The sequence below is a fragment of the Bactrocera tryoni genome, chromosome 5 (genome assembly GCF_016617805.1).
Source record: "Bactrocera tryoni isolate S06 chromosome 5, CSIRO_BtryS06_freeze2, whole genome shotgun sequence".
Classification (NCBI taxonomy): Eukaryota; Metazoa; Arthropoda; class Insecta; order Diptera; family Tephritidae; genus Bactrocera; species Bactrocera tryoni.
The window spans coordinates 9843648-9860112 of record NC_052503.1 but is presented as its reverse complement, the minus strand read 5'-3'; the positions used below and the strand labels follow the sequence as shown (position 1 = coordinate 9860112).

The 16465-nt window shown below is 40.3% G+C and overlaps 1 protein-coding gene across 3 annotated transcripts in view; it reads right to left on the bottom strand.

The window, feature by feature from the left end:
- LOC120776780 overlaps nt 1–16465 on the bottom strand; it is a 174440-nt gene that overhangs the window by 53970 nt on the left and 104005 nt on the right. For all 3 annotated transcript variants that reach the window (XM_040107761.1, XM_040107759.1, XM_040107760.1), the window contains one exon: nt 530–598. In XM_040107761.1, the coding sequence (XP_039963695.1) occupies nt 530–598 (69 nt within the window). The remainder of the gene's footprint in view (nt 1–529; nt 599–16465) is intronic.

Sequence of the window (16465 nt, the reverse complement as noted above, 5' to 3'; positions counted from 1 at the left end):
AGAAGAAGAAGAATTTGTAATTCCACAAAGGGAATTGTTCTTGAAATTTTTAAAAGTAGAAACCATAAACGAGTCGGGAGCGCACTATGATGAGCTGTCGAATCTTAAATATGCGGCTAGTTCCGGAAATATTAAGGTAGCTAATTAAACATCTACGAAGACCGATTTTAGGTTTCGACTAGTTTATAATTTCGTTCGGAGTTCGAAGCAGAAGATAGTTCTATTTCTGTTTCTTATAATTGTTCCCTTGTTTTCTGGCTTCTGCAGATATGACGCAGCGCCTTCTAATTGTTCACAGACCTCAAGCCCCATTCCTTCGATGGCCTTCGAAGAATAACTAAATTGAAAACTTCAAAAATCATGTTAATTCTTTTCAAATACTTACGTCAGACACTTTAAGCTAAATAAAATAGAAAACTTTAAACAAAATAAAATTGAGAAACAACTTAATATTGTTCATTTCACATTTGACAAAAATAAACTTGTACGCTTTGATTGATTTGAATATGTTTGCATATCTTTTACTCACTGTGCATAACGTCGCCTTGCGTCGAGTAAAATGTGTCCAAGTGAAGATCGGTGATGTGCCAAAAATAGCCTGCAACGATAAGAAAGACATAAAATATTTAGAAACATACAAGCTAAATGAATTTCCACAAATCCTGACAGGTTGTCCTCTAGTTGTCCGCAAATTGCCACAACAACAAATGGATCTGTCGCAAAAACGTAAGCTTGCACATGCTACTTTTATTAGAATATTAAATTTTAATGGTGTTAAAAAGTTTAAGAAGTGTTTGACTCAACGCCTCACAACTGCGACTGCCGCAGACCATCTCAAAGCGAATAATTTAAAACATCACTCAAAGTCAGAGCGGACATTTAAGGCCACAAGGAGACAAGCTGAAAGGAATCAAGCCAGAGATACGGAAATAAGAGGAAATAAAAGGACGAAGCAAGTGAAGCCGAGTGGGCGAAGGAACACATGCATGTGTATATACTTAAATGGATGTGTCTACATGCACACAAATATGTTTATAATTTTTTTGGAGAAATCCCCAAATATATTCATAGCGCAAACAGAAACAGAATTGCTTGCAGTCTGCACCTCAGAGAGCTGCTGCGTTTACATTTGCCAGTGAGTGCGGGAGTCTCCATTGACAAATTGTACAACCGTATTACAACTCGTAAGCGACAATTGAACGAGCTGTGGACGCAAGTATACGTTTGTCCATATGTGCGAATGAAACACGCATTACGTGAACGTAAGAGTATAAGCGCCTTACCCCCACACATAGGCGCGCTCTCATTTGTGTGTGTGTGCATTAGAGTGGGTTGACAACCCTTCCGTGTAATATATGCTCCTGCTTACGAGCATCTCAAAGGGACCTGCGGAACACACAAGAAAGCAACAATTCCGGCTCGAACAATCTACATGTGCCCGTCGCTGGGAAATGAGCTGACGCACTTGTAGCGTTGACTTCACGGCGACGGAGTTGCCAACCTAATCAAAAAGTTAGAAATATACCTCAAATAATTAGTCTGCAGCACATGCAGACATGCTCTCTTGAGTTTTTTATATGTCATTCCATGGGAAATTTTTTCTTCTTTGGCGTAACTTAAGAAATAGATTGTAAAAAAGTCGGCAGTTATAATGCTCTCCATGAATTTGTGTGTTTACAGCACTCTTTTTGAAAAAAATTCAGCTTTATCGGGACGAGTCGAGAAAGAACGCGTTTTATACTCAAAATATCATTCGAACGGACTCGCAAGAGTTGTCGAGCTCCATTACCATCTCTCCAACACTTGCCAGACGATTTTCAAATTTTCCAGTCATCATAGCACTTGGAAAAATCGTCCGTTATGATGGCCATCAGAGCCTTCTTCGATTCAGCTTTTATATGCTCAATTGAGTCAAAACGGTGTCCTCGGAGTGGTCTTTTGAGTTTGCTGAACAGCCAGAAGTCACACGGGGCCAAATCAGGCGAATACGGTGGTTGCGGAACGATATTTGTTGACTTTTTGGCGAAATCATCACGAATAACCAATGCAGTATGAGATGGTGCATTATCGTGGTGGAAAAACCAAGAGTTTTCGGCCCACAATTCTGTCCTCGTGCGGCAAATCGCTTCACGTAAACTGCGCATAACGCTCAAATATTATTCCTTGTTGACAGTTTGGCCGGGCGGAAGGAATTCATAATGCACCACACCGCGATAATCGGTGAAAACTTTCAACATGACCTTGATTTTTGTGCGACTTTGACGTGGTTTTTTCGGTTTCGGCTCGCTTTTAGCACGATATTCGTTCGATTGATCGATTGTTTCGGGATCGTAAGCGTATATCCAAGTCTCATCTCTAGTTATGATGTGTTTCATTATGCTTTGATAGTCAGAAAGCATCGTTTCACAAATGTTAACACGACGGTCTTTTTCGAAAAAGTTGAGTATTTTTGGAACCATTCGAGATTTGACTCTTCTCAAGCCCAATTCGTCTTTCAAAATCGCCTGCACCGATCCAAATTATATGCCCAAACTATCAATAATGTCGTCAATAGTTAATCGACGATTGTCAAGCAAACATTTCTTTGACTTGTTGTTGTTGTTCATCAGTCGATGTTTTTGGCCGATTTGAGACCACATTTTTTTCAACACTCTCACGACCGGCTTTGAACTTGTTGTAGCATTTGTAAACACTTTTAGAAGACAGACTTTGATCCCCAAAGGCTTTTTTACGACATCCTCAACGTTTCTGCAGACGAAAATTTATTCCGGAAACAAAATTTAATCGCACTTCTTTGTGCAATAAATTCAGACATAAGAAAAATCGAAGATTCACTTTTAGAGTCTCACAAAACGACTCGTATCTCAAATCCTAATGAATAATTGACGTAAAATTTTGCATAGAGGTCACTAACAATATTACCAACTTACAGAAAAAAAATTTACCGATTCCAAAAACACGCGAAGTATAAATTAAAACTTCAATTTGATCACAGTGGTACATTACAGGGTCTCCGACATTTCCTTCTTACATAAAGTGATTTATATTTCCAATTATTTAGAATTCCAGCGCAGAAGAGTCTCGATTCCTCTAACTCTTAAGCATAGGCAATTTGTTTTCACACATCACAATTATGCGCACAAGCATGAAGGATAAAGAGTTCTCAATGACTTCTAAGCCGTTTTTTTCAAAATTTTGTTCCCTGAGCTGCTCTTACTTTTCTCTTCTTCTTTTAAAGCACTTTCTGTATAATTTGGTGAGATTGAGCCCAAAGCATCACACATCTTTTCCTTAATTGCAATTTAAGAGCGTGGCAACATCATACGAATTTTGCTGATTTATATTTATACCCAACAAGGCATAATATTTCGAGCTGCTCTTAACTCGCCACTTCTCTGTACGCTTTTAATTAGTTCTACACTCTTGGCAGAAAACTAGTTGACGTTTGTTCGAGTTTTTAAATGCTCTCAAATGCTTCGAATAATCTAAGACTACTAAGAGAACATGCTTTGTTCCAATATTCCAAAAATCAGTAATGAATGAAACCGTTAATATGATAGTGTTTACCATTGCCAGATCGGGCTTTCGGTATGTACTTCACTTAAGGCATACCTTTGGCTCAACTGACCAGTGTGAGTACCTTATACAACTTGTATACGCAACTTTTCAGATTATATAATTTTCTTCAAAGTACAACATTACTCTAATTTTAATTTGCGCGCGTGAAAGGTATAAAACCATTGGCTTATGTAAGCCTATGTGCAGCGGTGCCTGTGTATAGACGAGGTACAACAACAAAGCGGGTTCCACAAAAACTGCATTTAATTTCAACACATATTTCTAGGAGTGACGTCAAACGCCCGGACATGCGACATGATGTGACTTTAATTGCAGACGGATATTTTCGCAACAAAAGCACACACAGATAGAGCCGAAAATGGTGAAAACAAACGATAATGAAGGCAAATAGTGAGAACAACCGCCAAGTTGACTATAAATGAAATAACAGCAGCGCGCTTGTTTTCTTGCTTCGAAACAATCTCGAAGGCAATCGGCGCATAGGCGCCCCGCAGCCAAAGCAACTGGCTGAAACTACTTCCAAACTAGTATCAAACACATGACCCACTGGTCGAGCGGCTACCTTTCCTTTACTTACAAGCAACTGCTGCATTTCAGACGTTGATGTTCTACTGGATGACTATACTCAGACATCAGGCTCACACTAGTAAGACAAAGTAAAGCAGGATAATTAGAAGAGAGAATAACTGTTTTTTAATCTCTATTAAATATAACTGTAGTCTTGTGTTCAAAATAAATTCAAATCAACAAATTGAAAATCATTCCCGAATTGGTATGAGTCTGCTGATTTTTCGTTTGGTTGGAATTTGGACTGGGTTCTGTGTTCAAACTAACATATTCCCCAGAATAGTTTGCTGCTTTCCTTCAGGACGGGTACACATGCACATTCATACACACACGCACGCAGTCTTGGAAAATGCTCAACAACGACCATGCTTTAGGTCCAGCTACACACATTCCAACGCTTTCGAGAATATGTGTGTGGGAAAAGTACAGCAGCAAAGACGCGAAGCTGCCTACAGCCTTCAGCAAGCCAAAAAACGAATCAGAATTCGTACGGAATGGCAAGGACACATTGTCTGCAGTTGTCTGCATTATTTCAAAAGCTTGAGGATTAAAGCCTAGTGCCCTGTGTCACACACACATACATATGTATTTGCAAGTATGCTTTTACATGTGTAACTCTTCTCTTCTTTACTCCTTAGTTCCGACGTTGCCTGTATCTATTCAGTCTTGAGCTTTTCAAGTGATTTGCAGTTTTATTTGTCACTGAGCCCTCTGTCAAGTAGCTAAGTGTATGTGAATTGCTGCTCCATTTCTTTTGCTTTACACCTTTTCTACTCAGACGTCTGGATATGAAGTGATAGGCCTTTGGATGCCACGTTCTTAGCGCTTGCAAATGTACAGCAGAAGAGCTCCAACTACTTTCAGTCTGTTCTTTACACAGTTAGTTGACTCCTTCAACGCCACTAGGCTGAATCGAGATATATAAACATTTAATTACGATACCTATACCAGAAACTAGCGGAACTGCTGGGTCACAATTAAAAGACTGTTACAATTTTGCCAGGCAAGCTATAGTGGATATTCAAATATTCATACTGTGGATAGTTTTATGGGAACGGGGCATTCTAGATCTCGAATAAAATGGCTCATCTTGAAATTCAGCTTAGAACTAAGTCCGGTTTATTTTATTATATGGAACGTCCGAAAATTGCATACTATTTTGAGAGAAAATGGTAAGACTTTTTAATTTAAAATTCGTCCGAAAAGCTATTCGTCGAAATATTTTTTCTAGGTTGGTATGATTTTCAGTGATATTTGTGGCACATGTCACATCAAAATAATCATTAGTGTTTAGTTTACATCTGTCTCTTGTCTTTCTGAAGTACATAAAGTGCATTCGGCGATTTTTACGATGAGTGAAGTTATTGCACAAAGACGTTCCATTGAAATTTGTGGGCGGAATCAAATTGCTGGTGCCGAAATGTACAAAATGTTGGATAAGGTCTTCGGTGACAATTATTTGTCACGAGAAAGGGGTTTTGATTGGTACAAATTAACCAAAGAAGGTCGAGAAAACAATGACGACGAATCACGTCCAGGACTGTCATCAACGTCAACGGAAGATCAACACATCAATAAAATAAAAGAATCGACGATTATAAGTGAGAGAACTGATTGGCATCGTTGGAAATATCGGAAGGATCAATGGAACCATTTTGAAAGATTATTTGGCTTTAAGAAAAGTTAACGAAGGATTGGTTCTAAAATCACTAATTTTTTGGAAAAATAGCGTTGCGTTAACGTCTATGAATTCCGACTTCCAGGATCTCATGAAAAGTATTATTACTGGCTATGAGTATTGGATATATGATTACGACAAAGAAACAGACAATCAATCGGCCAAATATGAGCCGAAGTCGAAAATCACTTCAAAGCAGGTCAAAAATCAAAAGTATGCAGTTTTCTTTGTTGAGTTGTGGTCTACTCTGAATTCCTTCTGACCGGCCAAAGAACACTATTTGAGTGTTATGGGCGAAGCAATTCGTAAAAAGACGCCGGAATTATGGGCCAACAAATATTGGTTTTTGCACCACGATAATGCAGCGTCGCATACTCCATTGATTCTTTGTGAGATTTTCGCCACATTTCAAATCAATATCATGTCACAACCACCGTATTCACCTGATTTTGCTCCGTATGACTTCTGGCTGCTCAGAAAACTCAAACGACCGCTCCGGGCAAACCATTCTAAGTCAACTGAAGACATTAAACGTGAATCGCTAAGCGCATTGAATAGTCCGGAAATTGACTTTAAACCTCGTTTCAAGGATTCCGAAAAACGTTGGCACAAAAGCATTAGGGCGTATTTTTTCCATAATTCGGAAGTGAATAAAGAGCTTGTCACGGAGGCCGTTGAAGAAGTTTATTATTGATCTTACAGCTATGTTGTCTGTCGCACCCATCCCTCATGGCGGCACGTGTGTTCTCATAACTCGGTGCAATGGTGCAATTTAGCCTTTGCCCGAGCGACAACTCTGGGCACAGGTCGGCGGTGCAGCGACTTAAACTCGTTATAATATTTGACGTTTCCCATTCCGAATTCACCCATTCGTTCACTCACTCATGCATACTGTTTGCATGCGCCTGAACTTATTTGGTTTTATGGGTTCACTTTGACGTTCGTCGACTTCGTTATGGCGCTGTTGTGCAAGTTACCCAATTGCAGGCCAGCGATTCAGCACAAAACTTTTCGCGTTAAAGTTAAATTTAAGTGAAAAAATTCTTCCCAACTTTATGCATTGTTTCAGATTAAGCATTTTCCACATTTTCATCCTTCAAAGACGTCTGCTTACGTGTGTGTGCGCGCGTGTGGCGTGCGGCTTGTTTGCTTTGGATATGACTTGGCGTCGCCGCCGCCTTGTCGGATTGACTAACGTTTTGCGAAGAGCATTTCTTCCACTTTATAATTTTTCTCTCTTTTCGGAGCGCTACATTTATTTTGCAAAAGTTTTCAACAAGTCGTCACTTTGCACACAGGCTTACGCACACATACGTTTGTATAGTCGTGTATGTATGGGAAAACTTTGGACTTCTTAGGAACTAAAGCGATAAAAGTGTTCATCGTTTATAGGCAGAATGCAGTCAAATGAAATGTTTTCTTTTAAAGTAATGGTTATGAACTCTCTGACGCAATTCCACACACACACACACACGCACACACACTTGGCTGAAACAAATATGCTTATGCAAATATGCGATCCGCCGACTTTTCGTTGGAAAATGGGACTAGTCCTTAATGGCATTTGTCACCTGAAGGCCCCTTAGGCGAGCCGCATTTAATTTCGTTTTTCTAAAAAAACAACAACAACGATTTTAGCAGCAGGAAATTGTTGAGACACTTACTAAGGTCCACCCCAACCATGGTACTTAACGCCATTCTGCACATATTGCCCGTGGACATCGCCGGAAGGTGTATGGCTGCGAAAGTGGCCATTAGTCTCAAAGTCAAAGTTCAAAAGAACACGGGTCTGAACACTCGGAAATCCTCATTTACTTTGACTTTCTGCTGGATCACTTGGATCATGGAGTCGACAACGGAGCTCCGGCGGCTCCTTCTCTACCCATATATCGGCGAAGGAGTTGTGGGTAAGAAGAAGCCGTTGGAGGAAAGGGCAGTGATCTTCTTCATGGAGGGGTCAAAGTTTGGGGGAAGGTTGGTGGAGGGGTCTACTGTCGGGAGCCATCTATCAACTCCAGTTTCAGGCTTCCTGACTATTACAGTGTCTTCCAGACCGAATTTGCAGCAATTAATTTAGAAATAGATTTTCTGCTGCCTGGAGTGCAGCCTCTTTCAGAGAAGTGACAATCAACTCAGATAGCAGAGTGGCGATACTAGTCTTGAACTCATTTACAGTGCGTTCAGGGCTGGTCGAAGCGTGCCTAACGTCGATATCAATAGCATCGAATGCCTTTGTGATAAGAATTGTATGGGTTCCGGGACATAGCGGAATAAGTAGTAGAAAATTGTAAAGCTGATGAGCGAGCAAGGAAACGCACCCCAGAATCGCTTTCGGTAAAATAGGAGCGTATTGGTGCTTCCGCATCCTCTTACGGTCTACTACTACTGCACAGCTGGGCTTCACGGATATATTTTTGCGATAGAGAGGGAGAGCTGAAGTGATCTTGGGATATCCAGAACTTAGGGGAAACTTGCTGCCGCGTGAAATGCGTTACACGAGGGAACTCTCGGGAGGCCTTATCGGAAAGATAACGGTAACAGTTGTCGGTATTTTGGGAATCAAATCTCATTATGTGTATATTTTGAAATCATAAAAAGAAGCCGGTTCAGAGACGATGCGTTGTGAAAACTGTCGAAAAAGTGGAAAAGCAAGCCGATTTAGAAATGAGAAAAGTGTCAGCAATAAAAATAATTATTATCACGATTATTTGACATTTTATTGCACAATAAATAAACCTGTGCTGAATGCTGTTCAACCGCTCAACAAGTTCACAACTAAATATTCGCATTATTTTACCGACATTGATTCCCCAGCTTGAATCGCAATTCTCTCATGTAATCGAGAAAGTTTCATTAAGTGAAAGTGCAATTCACAGAGAATAAAGACCTTGATCTAAGTTGACCTTGCCAGCGATTTCATCGCGAATCTCTGCCGTTATTGTTTTCACATTGCCATGCGCTTTCATGAATGCAGAGTATCATATGCATCTGCGTGTGTGTGTGTGCTTATATATGTATATGTGAGTCCTGACACATGTATATGTGTGAGCAAACAATGAGCAGCGCAAAATTTTTTATATGCGAGTTTGTACGCGTTTGTTCATGTGATCCCAGCTATACATCCCCATACATTCATGTACCCTCTACTGCAAGTTGGAAATCCTTTCTTTTACTGTGTTGGGGTTCAATGTTAACGGCGCAGCGGTAAAACTGCTATTGGCTATGCAGCATTTGTGGATATATCAAAATTCACAGAGAGTCTTATCGCAGTTCCAGTGCCACCGTTCCCAAACCGTCGCAAAGCAGTCGGTGCTTTGTAAGGAGGACCGTGGGTTATCATGATGTCAAGGTTCAAAAATGAATACAACGCTTAGATAAGCTCACCGGTAGATGGACTATACGTTGCATTTTACACAAATTGTTTAATACAAATATCTCGTATTGTAAATGATTACCCGATTTAGCCAATGAGGTATTTCCAGCTTTATGTGGGGACAAATCAATCGAGTATAGTTACAGTGTGTTATCATTTCTTTGCGTTTAGTCAATTTGCGATCAGAACACACTTCTACCTTAAATTATAAAGTGGCTTCATATTAAAGTGAAGTGCATCAAAAAAAGCTCACAACGAGCTCCAATGCCTGCCCACTAGTTCACCTATATTCAGCATGCAAGAATTTCAGATATTTTATGCATCATTTTTACCGTTATGTTGACCGACTTCAGCTACGTAAACATATACTTAAGTATATTTGTGTGTATAAATCAAGTTGATATCATATTCTTTTGTTGCGAATCCGAAGTTCATTGGTAAGCTTTTTGTGGCATTGATTTTCGATTAAGCACGTAACCGAACCCCCATATAGTTACCTTAGTATACATGTAGGTGTGCAGTTATGTTGAGAGTTCGAACATGCAGGCTATCGGAATTTAAACGAGTACTCAGGCAGGTATATATATGTATGTACATTGTAAGAGCGACGCAGGTGAGTTGGAGCGCATGTGACTAGGAATGATACGAAGAGATTATCAGCCACGGCAATCAACGAAGTGCACATTTATGATCCCTGCTTGTGGAAATGCACTCATCTCCGTTTGGTTTTTGTACAACATGCGTAGTATATGCGGCACTCTGAGCCAAGCTTCGTATGGAGTAAGGAGATGCTACGGCTTAAGGCTCCACTAAGTATGCGAGAAATCACAACAACATGTACTTAGCTTTAGTAGATTTACGGATCAAAGCTGCGGATTTACTATTGTCACCAGTTTAAAAATGTTGCCAAAGAAGTGCGCAACCAACCCTTAATTTTTGTAGCGCATCACGCAAACACGTACAAAGTGGTACAAAGCCTTCAAAGGCGGGCGAGAGATCGTTGAAGACATGTGTCGTTCTGGACGACTTTCGACCTCTTCAACTGTTGGAAATATCGGGTAGTCGAAAAAGTAGTTTCGCATTTTGTTAATAGATGTGGTTGCAGTCGTATATCACCAGTGTCGTCAATTACATTTCGTCACATGTGCGAAAAAGATCTTGGTCCAAGCGTGCTGAAGCTCACCAAATGGTCGCAAAGACTGGATTGACGCCTCGAAAGGTTATGCTGACTGTTTGCTGGGATTGGAAAGGAATCATCCACTATGAACTGCTCCAGCCTGGACCGAACAATTGATTCTACATTTTTCTCTCAAAAACTGATGAGATTGCAGCAAGCAATTGAAAATAACGGCCAGAACTGATCAACAGAAAGGGCTTCGTCTTCCATCAGGACAACGCTAGACCACACACATCTTTAATGACTCGGCAAAAACTGGGATGGCTTGGCTGGGAAGTTTTGATGCATCCACCATTTACCCCTGACCTTGCACCATCGGACTATCATTTGTTTCGGTCAATGCAGAACTCTTTTAATGAAGTAAAGTTCTTGAAGCCAACTGTGAGCCTATAAAAATTACTTGTCGCAGTTTTTCGCCGTGAAACCAGAGAGAAGTTTTACACTGATGGAGTAAAATGACAAAAATTGGTCGACCAAAATGATACATATTTGGTTCATTAAAGTCCATTATAAATATAATATAAAGAATAAATAAATTGAAGTTTGATTAGAAATACGAAAAGACTTTTTCGACTAGCCTACTTTTGTGGATTTCGTTAGGCTGGGTATCGAACGTGTGGATTAAGGACTTCGTTTATTCGTCTTCAAGTATTAAGTGTTATGCTGTTCTATTCGTTAATAGATGTGTCTGTAGGGTATATAAAGCCATAATATTCGGCCGGCAACACAACTGCTATGCTTGCAAGAAAATACAGTAAGTGTGCATGCTTCATATTAACACTTTTAAGTATTTTAGTGTCGGTGCACTTGCGACTCCTTTCAAAGGTGTGTGTGTGTGGGCTGCAGCCTTGACTGCTTTTATTTTCATTCACTCGTTTCCACAGCGCTTTCAACGGCGCAATACTACTTGTTTCCGGCCATCAACGGCACCAGCGTCACTTGGCGCACACTCGCACGCGGCTGAGCAAAAAACGGTCAACAACAACAGCAACGGCAACAGCAATAAAAGCGAGTGCATTTTACGTGTATTTCATTGTTTATGGTTGCACCCAGCCAAAGTCCATGTTGCACACGTGTGTGCCATAAACTCAGCGCCTTGCTCTCTGCCACACGCTTCAAGTAGTTATGTTGCTACCAACATTTGGGGCAAGTATAAAATGAGTGATGAATTTATTTTGCACTTTCTTGCCACCCAGTTTTCGCTTTCCATTTGCGGCAGCGCCCGCACCACCACCACCACACATGCACAGCGCACCTGCACACACCCACTCCGGCATGGCAAAGAAATTGCGGCACAGGAAATGCTGCAAATTTGCATTGTTGCAAGAAATATAAAAACATATACAACAACAACAGCAACTGTAAGGAAATTAATTGTTGCAGTGCGGTTACTCGACTTTGTATATTCTAGAGCAGCAGCTTGTGGCAGCCGGCCTTTGTGGCACAATTATGAACCACACATCCATAAAAAACGTGCCACAGCACAGGTACACTCGCCAGCAATCGCAGGCTGGCGAAAAAGTAATACAAACAACAATAACAACAAAACAGAAATTATTATTTCTCTGGCTTGGCATGCGCCTTTGGCCTGCTTTAGATGTAAATACGAACGTGCGCATCTATTAGGGGGGGGTGCGAATCTGTTTGCTGCGCAAAAAGTGGTAAATAAATAGGAAATAACCGCAATGATTGGCCTGCTTTTGCAGTTATTTCTATCATCAACGGCACTTATGCCGAGACACTGAGCTTTCGAGGGAAAATCCTATGGCATGTTTTGGGTTTCGAAAGCTCGTTCCGCCCTAACATTGCACAAGCTTTTGCTGGCTGTACACAAGCCTGCCGGTGGGTGGCTTAAGCAAAGTGGAGCACGTTGCATGTTGCACGGTCACCACACATTTCCTTTAATGCTTATTATTATACACATTTTCTATGCTTAATTTTCATTTTCATTTTCTCTTTATTATTATTTTACTTCAATACGGCATTGTTTCACTTGAGCCAGCGGAGTTCTGCAACCTTGCAACATTTGTAGTATCCACTTGCGCATTTTGCACTTTTCACTTTCACCACCGCTTGGCAGTCATTGTTTGTGGCATTTGGATTAAATGTAAACACAATTCTTCGGGGTATGGAAGAGAGGAATCGAGAATAATTAAATTATACAGTCAGGCCTTGGCAGAGCCTGCAGTAATGCGCTCTTATTAGCTGCTGCTTTCTAGTCACAAAAAAGTATACATAATCATCCACATATTCATACATTGCCATTAGCCAAGTATTCTTTAAGTCAAAGCAGTAATCCTCCAAAGTTGCGGTGTGAACACGATCCAGTTAAAGCAGATGCCGTTATTTAACTTATTCTGGCCGTATTGCTTTAACGGCTTATGCGAAAAACCCACGGCGGCAGCAGCTGTGGAAACAAGCTCAAATTCTACGTACTCGTGCGTCATGTTGTGTTCGTGTTGGTTTCCGTTTGCATATTCATTTTCAAGCGACTCGGCATTTTTCCATTTTACAGCGAAATTTTTCGAGCAAAATCAAATAAATATTCGTGTTTATGCTATCAACCGTTTAACTTTCAAGTGTCATCGACAAAAAGCAAGTGTGAGTGTGTGCATAAATTTGCAAGGGGGGAAACTACAACAGTTGGAATAAAAAGTGAGAAAAATGGAAATGTTTAGAAAGCAATACTAAACAGCACAGCAAAGAGTGCTCCAATAGAGGCGCTTTGATGCAGGAAAAACACAGGTGAAAAACCCATTTTTTGTTTGTCTATTACTGTACATTCCCTGGACCAAGCTCCTTAGCTTTTTACGAGGCCGGTCCCAAACCCAGCGCACAACCCTGAGTAGGGATGGTTCGCCTTCAAACGGATGTTCTTTGGCGACCCTTAGAATACTTGGCCTGATACCGGAAGTCGTGAGCTGCTTGAGTCATATGTAAAAGCATCGTTTCTGGCCACTCCCAAGTGAATGTTGATCAGAGAACTTTCCTTACTTGCGTGAACTTCTACACATGTGTCCATCCTCAAGCGAATTAAAAGATAGTGGCTACGCTGGCTAGATCATGTCGTCCGAATGGAAACACTTCAGCTCTGAAAATATTCGACGCAGTACTTGCCGGGGGAAGCAGATGAAGAGAAAGACCTCCACTCCGTTTGAAATACCATGTGGAGAAGAACCTGACTTCGTTTGGAATCCGCGATTGGCGCCATATCGCAAACGGAAGAAGCGTCTGGAGCGTTGTTATTAACTCGTCAGTAAAGAAAAATAAGGACCGAGCTCCTTAGTAGGCCGAACAAATAACCGTTTCTGTGTTTTTTGGAAGACGGTAGCATTTTTACCTGCTCTATCTTCAACGTTTTTGCAAATTAAACGGTGATTGATTAAGTCCACCAAAATAAGCTTGTCCGCCTTGTTGAACCTTGTATAAGCGCCGCAACTGACAGTACACCGAAAGGGTTTGGAGGTATGGCTTCGATCGACAGTCGACAAAATGTTCGAAAGAATACTTGCACAATTTGAATATTCAATTTTTTCGATAAATTCTGCGTACTTTTGCATTGAAAAGCTCTGTGCCACGTGCTTCGGTGCTTCTAAGCCACGTCGAGCGGCATGCCGTTGTTTGCCCAAAGAGGCGTTACCTGCACATTTGCATATGTGTGTCGGTGGATGCCAAAGTGGTGAAAGTTGCTTTCACATCACTTCTCAATGGCGAATTGAGTTCTTTGACACGCTCAAAATGCGCACAAACTTTCGAGTGCCATAGAGCTGTCGCCGATGAAGTGAAACTGCATAACAATGCAAATGCAGAGCAAAATACAGCTCGCAAGAATCGAATCGAGTGCGCTTAACTGTCATGCACTTACTTTTGCTTTTGCAGAAATGGCCCTCAGCACTTTTTCAATTCTCGCATTTTTGCTGCCGACTGACCAAGTTTTGCTCGAATATTGGCGCCATTTTAAATTCGATTTTAAACAAGTGAGAAAGTTTGGGTTTGAACGAACGTTCTATACTTTTGCGACTTGCAGGAATCAAAGGCAGGGAAATAACTACCTTAAGATGTAAATTGTCAACCAGAGGACCGGACTATAAGAAATTCTATATATACATACTATATGTAGATGTATATAACTCTTACACTGCCCGACATATTCGCATAAGATTTGTTAGAAAAATGAAAATCATTATATAATACATAATGGGAGTTGGGATAGTACCGACTCGATTTTATCTTTTAGCTATTATCAAGCCACATACTAAAAAAATTTTCCCTGAGTTTCATTAAGGCACCACACATACAATAACCAATTATATGGAGCAAAGTCAGTCGGATGTTCGAAAATCCTGGTCAAGTTTTCGTCCAATTGTATCTATTTTAGTCACAAAGATATACTGTTATGAGTAAAACATGTTTCGTAATTTTCATTGAGATAACTCACATTTCGACATATGCAGTATAGTCACCTGGAGGCTCGAAAATCTTTATATGAAGTATATGTTGGCTCAGGGACCCGATTCGACCCATTTTTGATAAACAGAGTTACTATTGCCAGGAAAAGACACTCTCTTAATTTCAATTGTATATCCCGATATTTTCGGTCAAAAGTCAACTATAGCTACTTGGGTCCACATATTCGATACCTAGGGGCTTGAACAGTTTTGGTTGGATTTACACAATTTTTCGTAGTAAGGTGCCATACTTTAAAGAAATTATCGGTGCAAAATTGGATCCCGCTATTTAATTGCTTCTTAATTTGTGTATTGGAAATTGAAAGAATCAAATGGTATAAAAAAACAAGAACAAACGTTAACTTCGGCTGCACCGAAGCTAATATACCCTTCACAGGTGCATTTCTTTTAGTAACTATATGTTCAGCTTGTATGGCAGCTATATGCTATAGTTAACCGATCTGAACAATTTCTTCGGAGATTACATTGTTGCCTTAGAAAATAATCTGTACCAAATTTGGTGAAGATACATTGTCAAATGTGAAAGTTTTCCATACAAGAACTTGATTCCCATCGTTCAGTTTATATGGCAGCTATATGTTATAGTGGTCCGATATCGGCCGTTCCGACAAATGAGCAGCTTCTTGAAGAGAAAATGACATTTGCAAAATTTCAAAAGGATATCTTAAAAACTGAAGGACTAGTTCGTATATATACAGACGGACGGACGGACAGACAGACAGACGGACATGGTTAAATCGACTCAGCTCAACATACTGATCATTTATATATATACTTTATAGGGTCTCCGACGCTTCTTTCTGTGTGTTACAAACATCGTGAAAAACTTAATATACCCTGCTCCGGGTATAATTATGCTATATGGGAAGTACGCGTGGTTGTTATCCGATTTTGCCCATTTTCACACTGTGATATACAAATATGGGGAGAATGCTACGCACTAAATTTAGTCGAAATCGGTAGGTCGGGTCCCGAGATATGTGATTTACCATAAAATGGGCGGTAGAATATAGATAACACACAAAGGCGTCTTAGATGTTATGCGAGTTGTGTGAGTTGTATATGTATTCACCACTATTTTTCTGATGTTATCTCTTTATGCTTTTGTTGCCACTTTATGCCAACTTTATTAAAAGTTGTATGCCAATCTTTATCGTACTAAGATACACACGTCTCCCTCCAATGAGGCAGGAGACTGCTTTGACATATGTGGACGATTGCTATTAAGTCGACACACTGCCAAAAAAAATATTCCAAGTTTCCAAGTGATTCGAATATCAAAGAAAACAAACAATTCTGCCAGGCACTGGAAGGGATTGAAAATTTATTCGGGCCATTGATTTGATAGGATTGCATGAATTGAATGTGGAAACTTTGCCGAAATAAGTTGTAAAACAAAACATTCCGGTTATTAAAATCCAAGCAATTTATTTGTGAGCCTTCATCTACACATGTTCTTCAAATGCTCGTGCATACACACATGCCTACATGTATATATATGGTAAGCGATAGAGTAATATATGTGAATGACCAACTGCCTTGCCAACGTGGCCAGGCTTACGGTTTTGAATCGAGCTTACAACTTCGAGCTTTGCGTGCTTAAGGAAGCTTACGCTACAAAG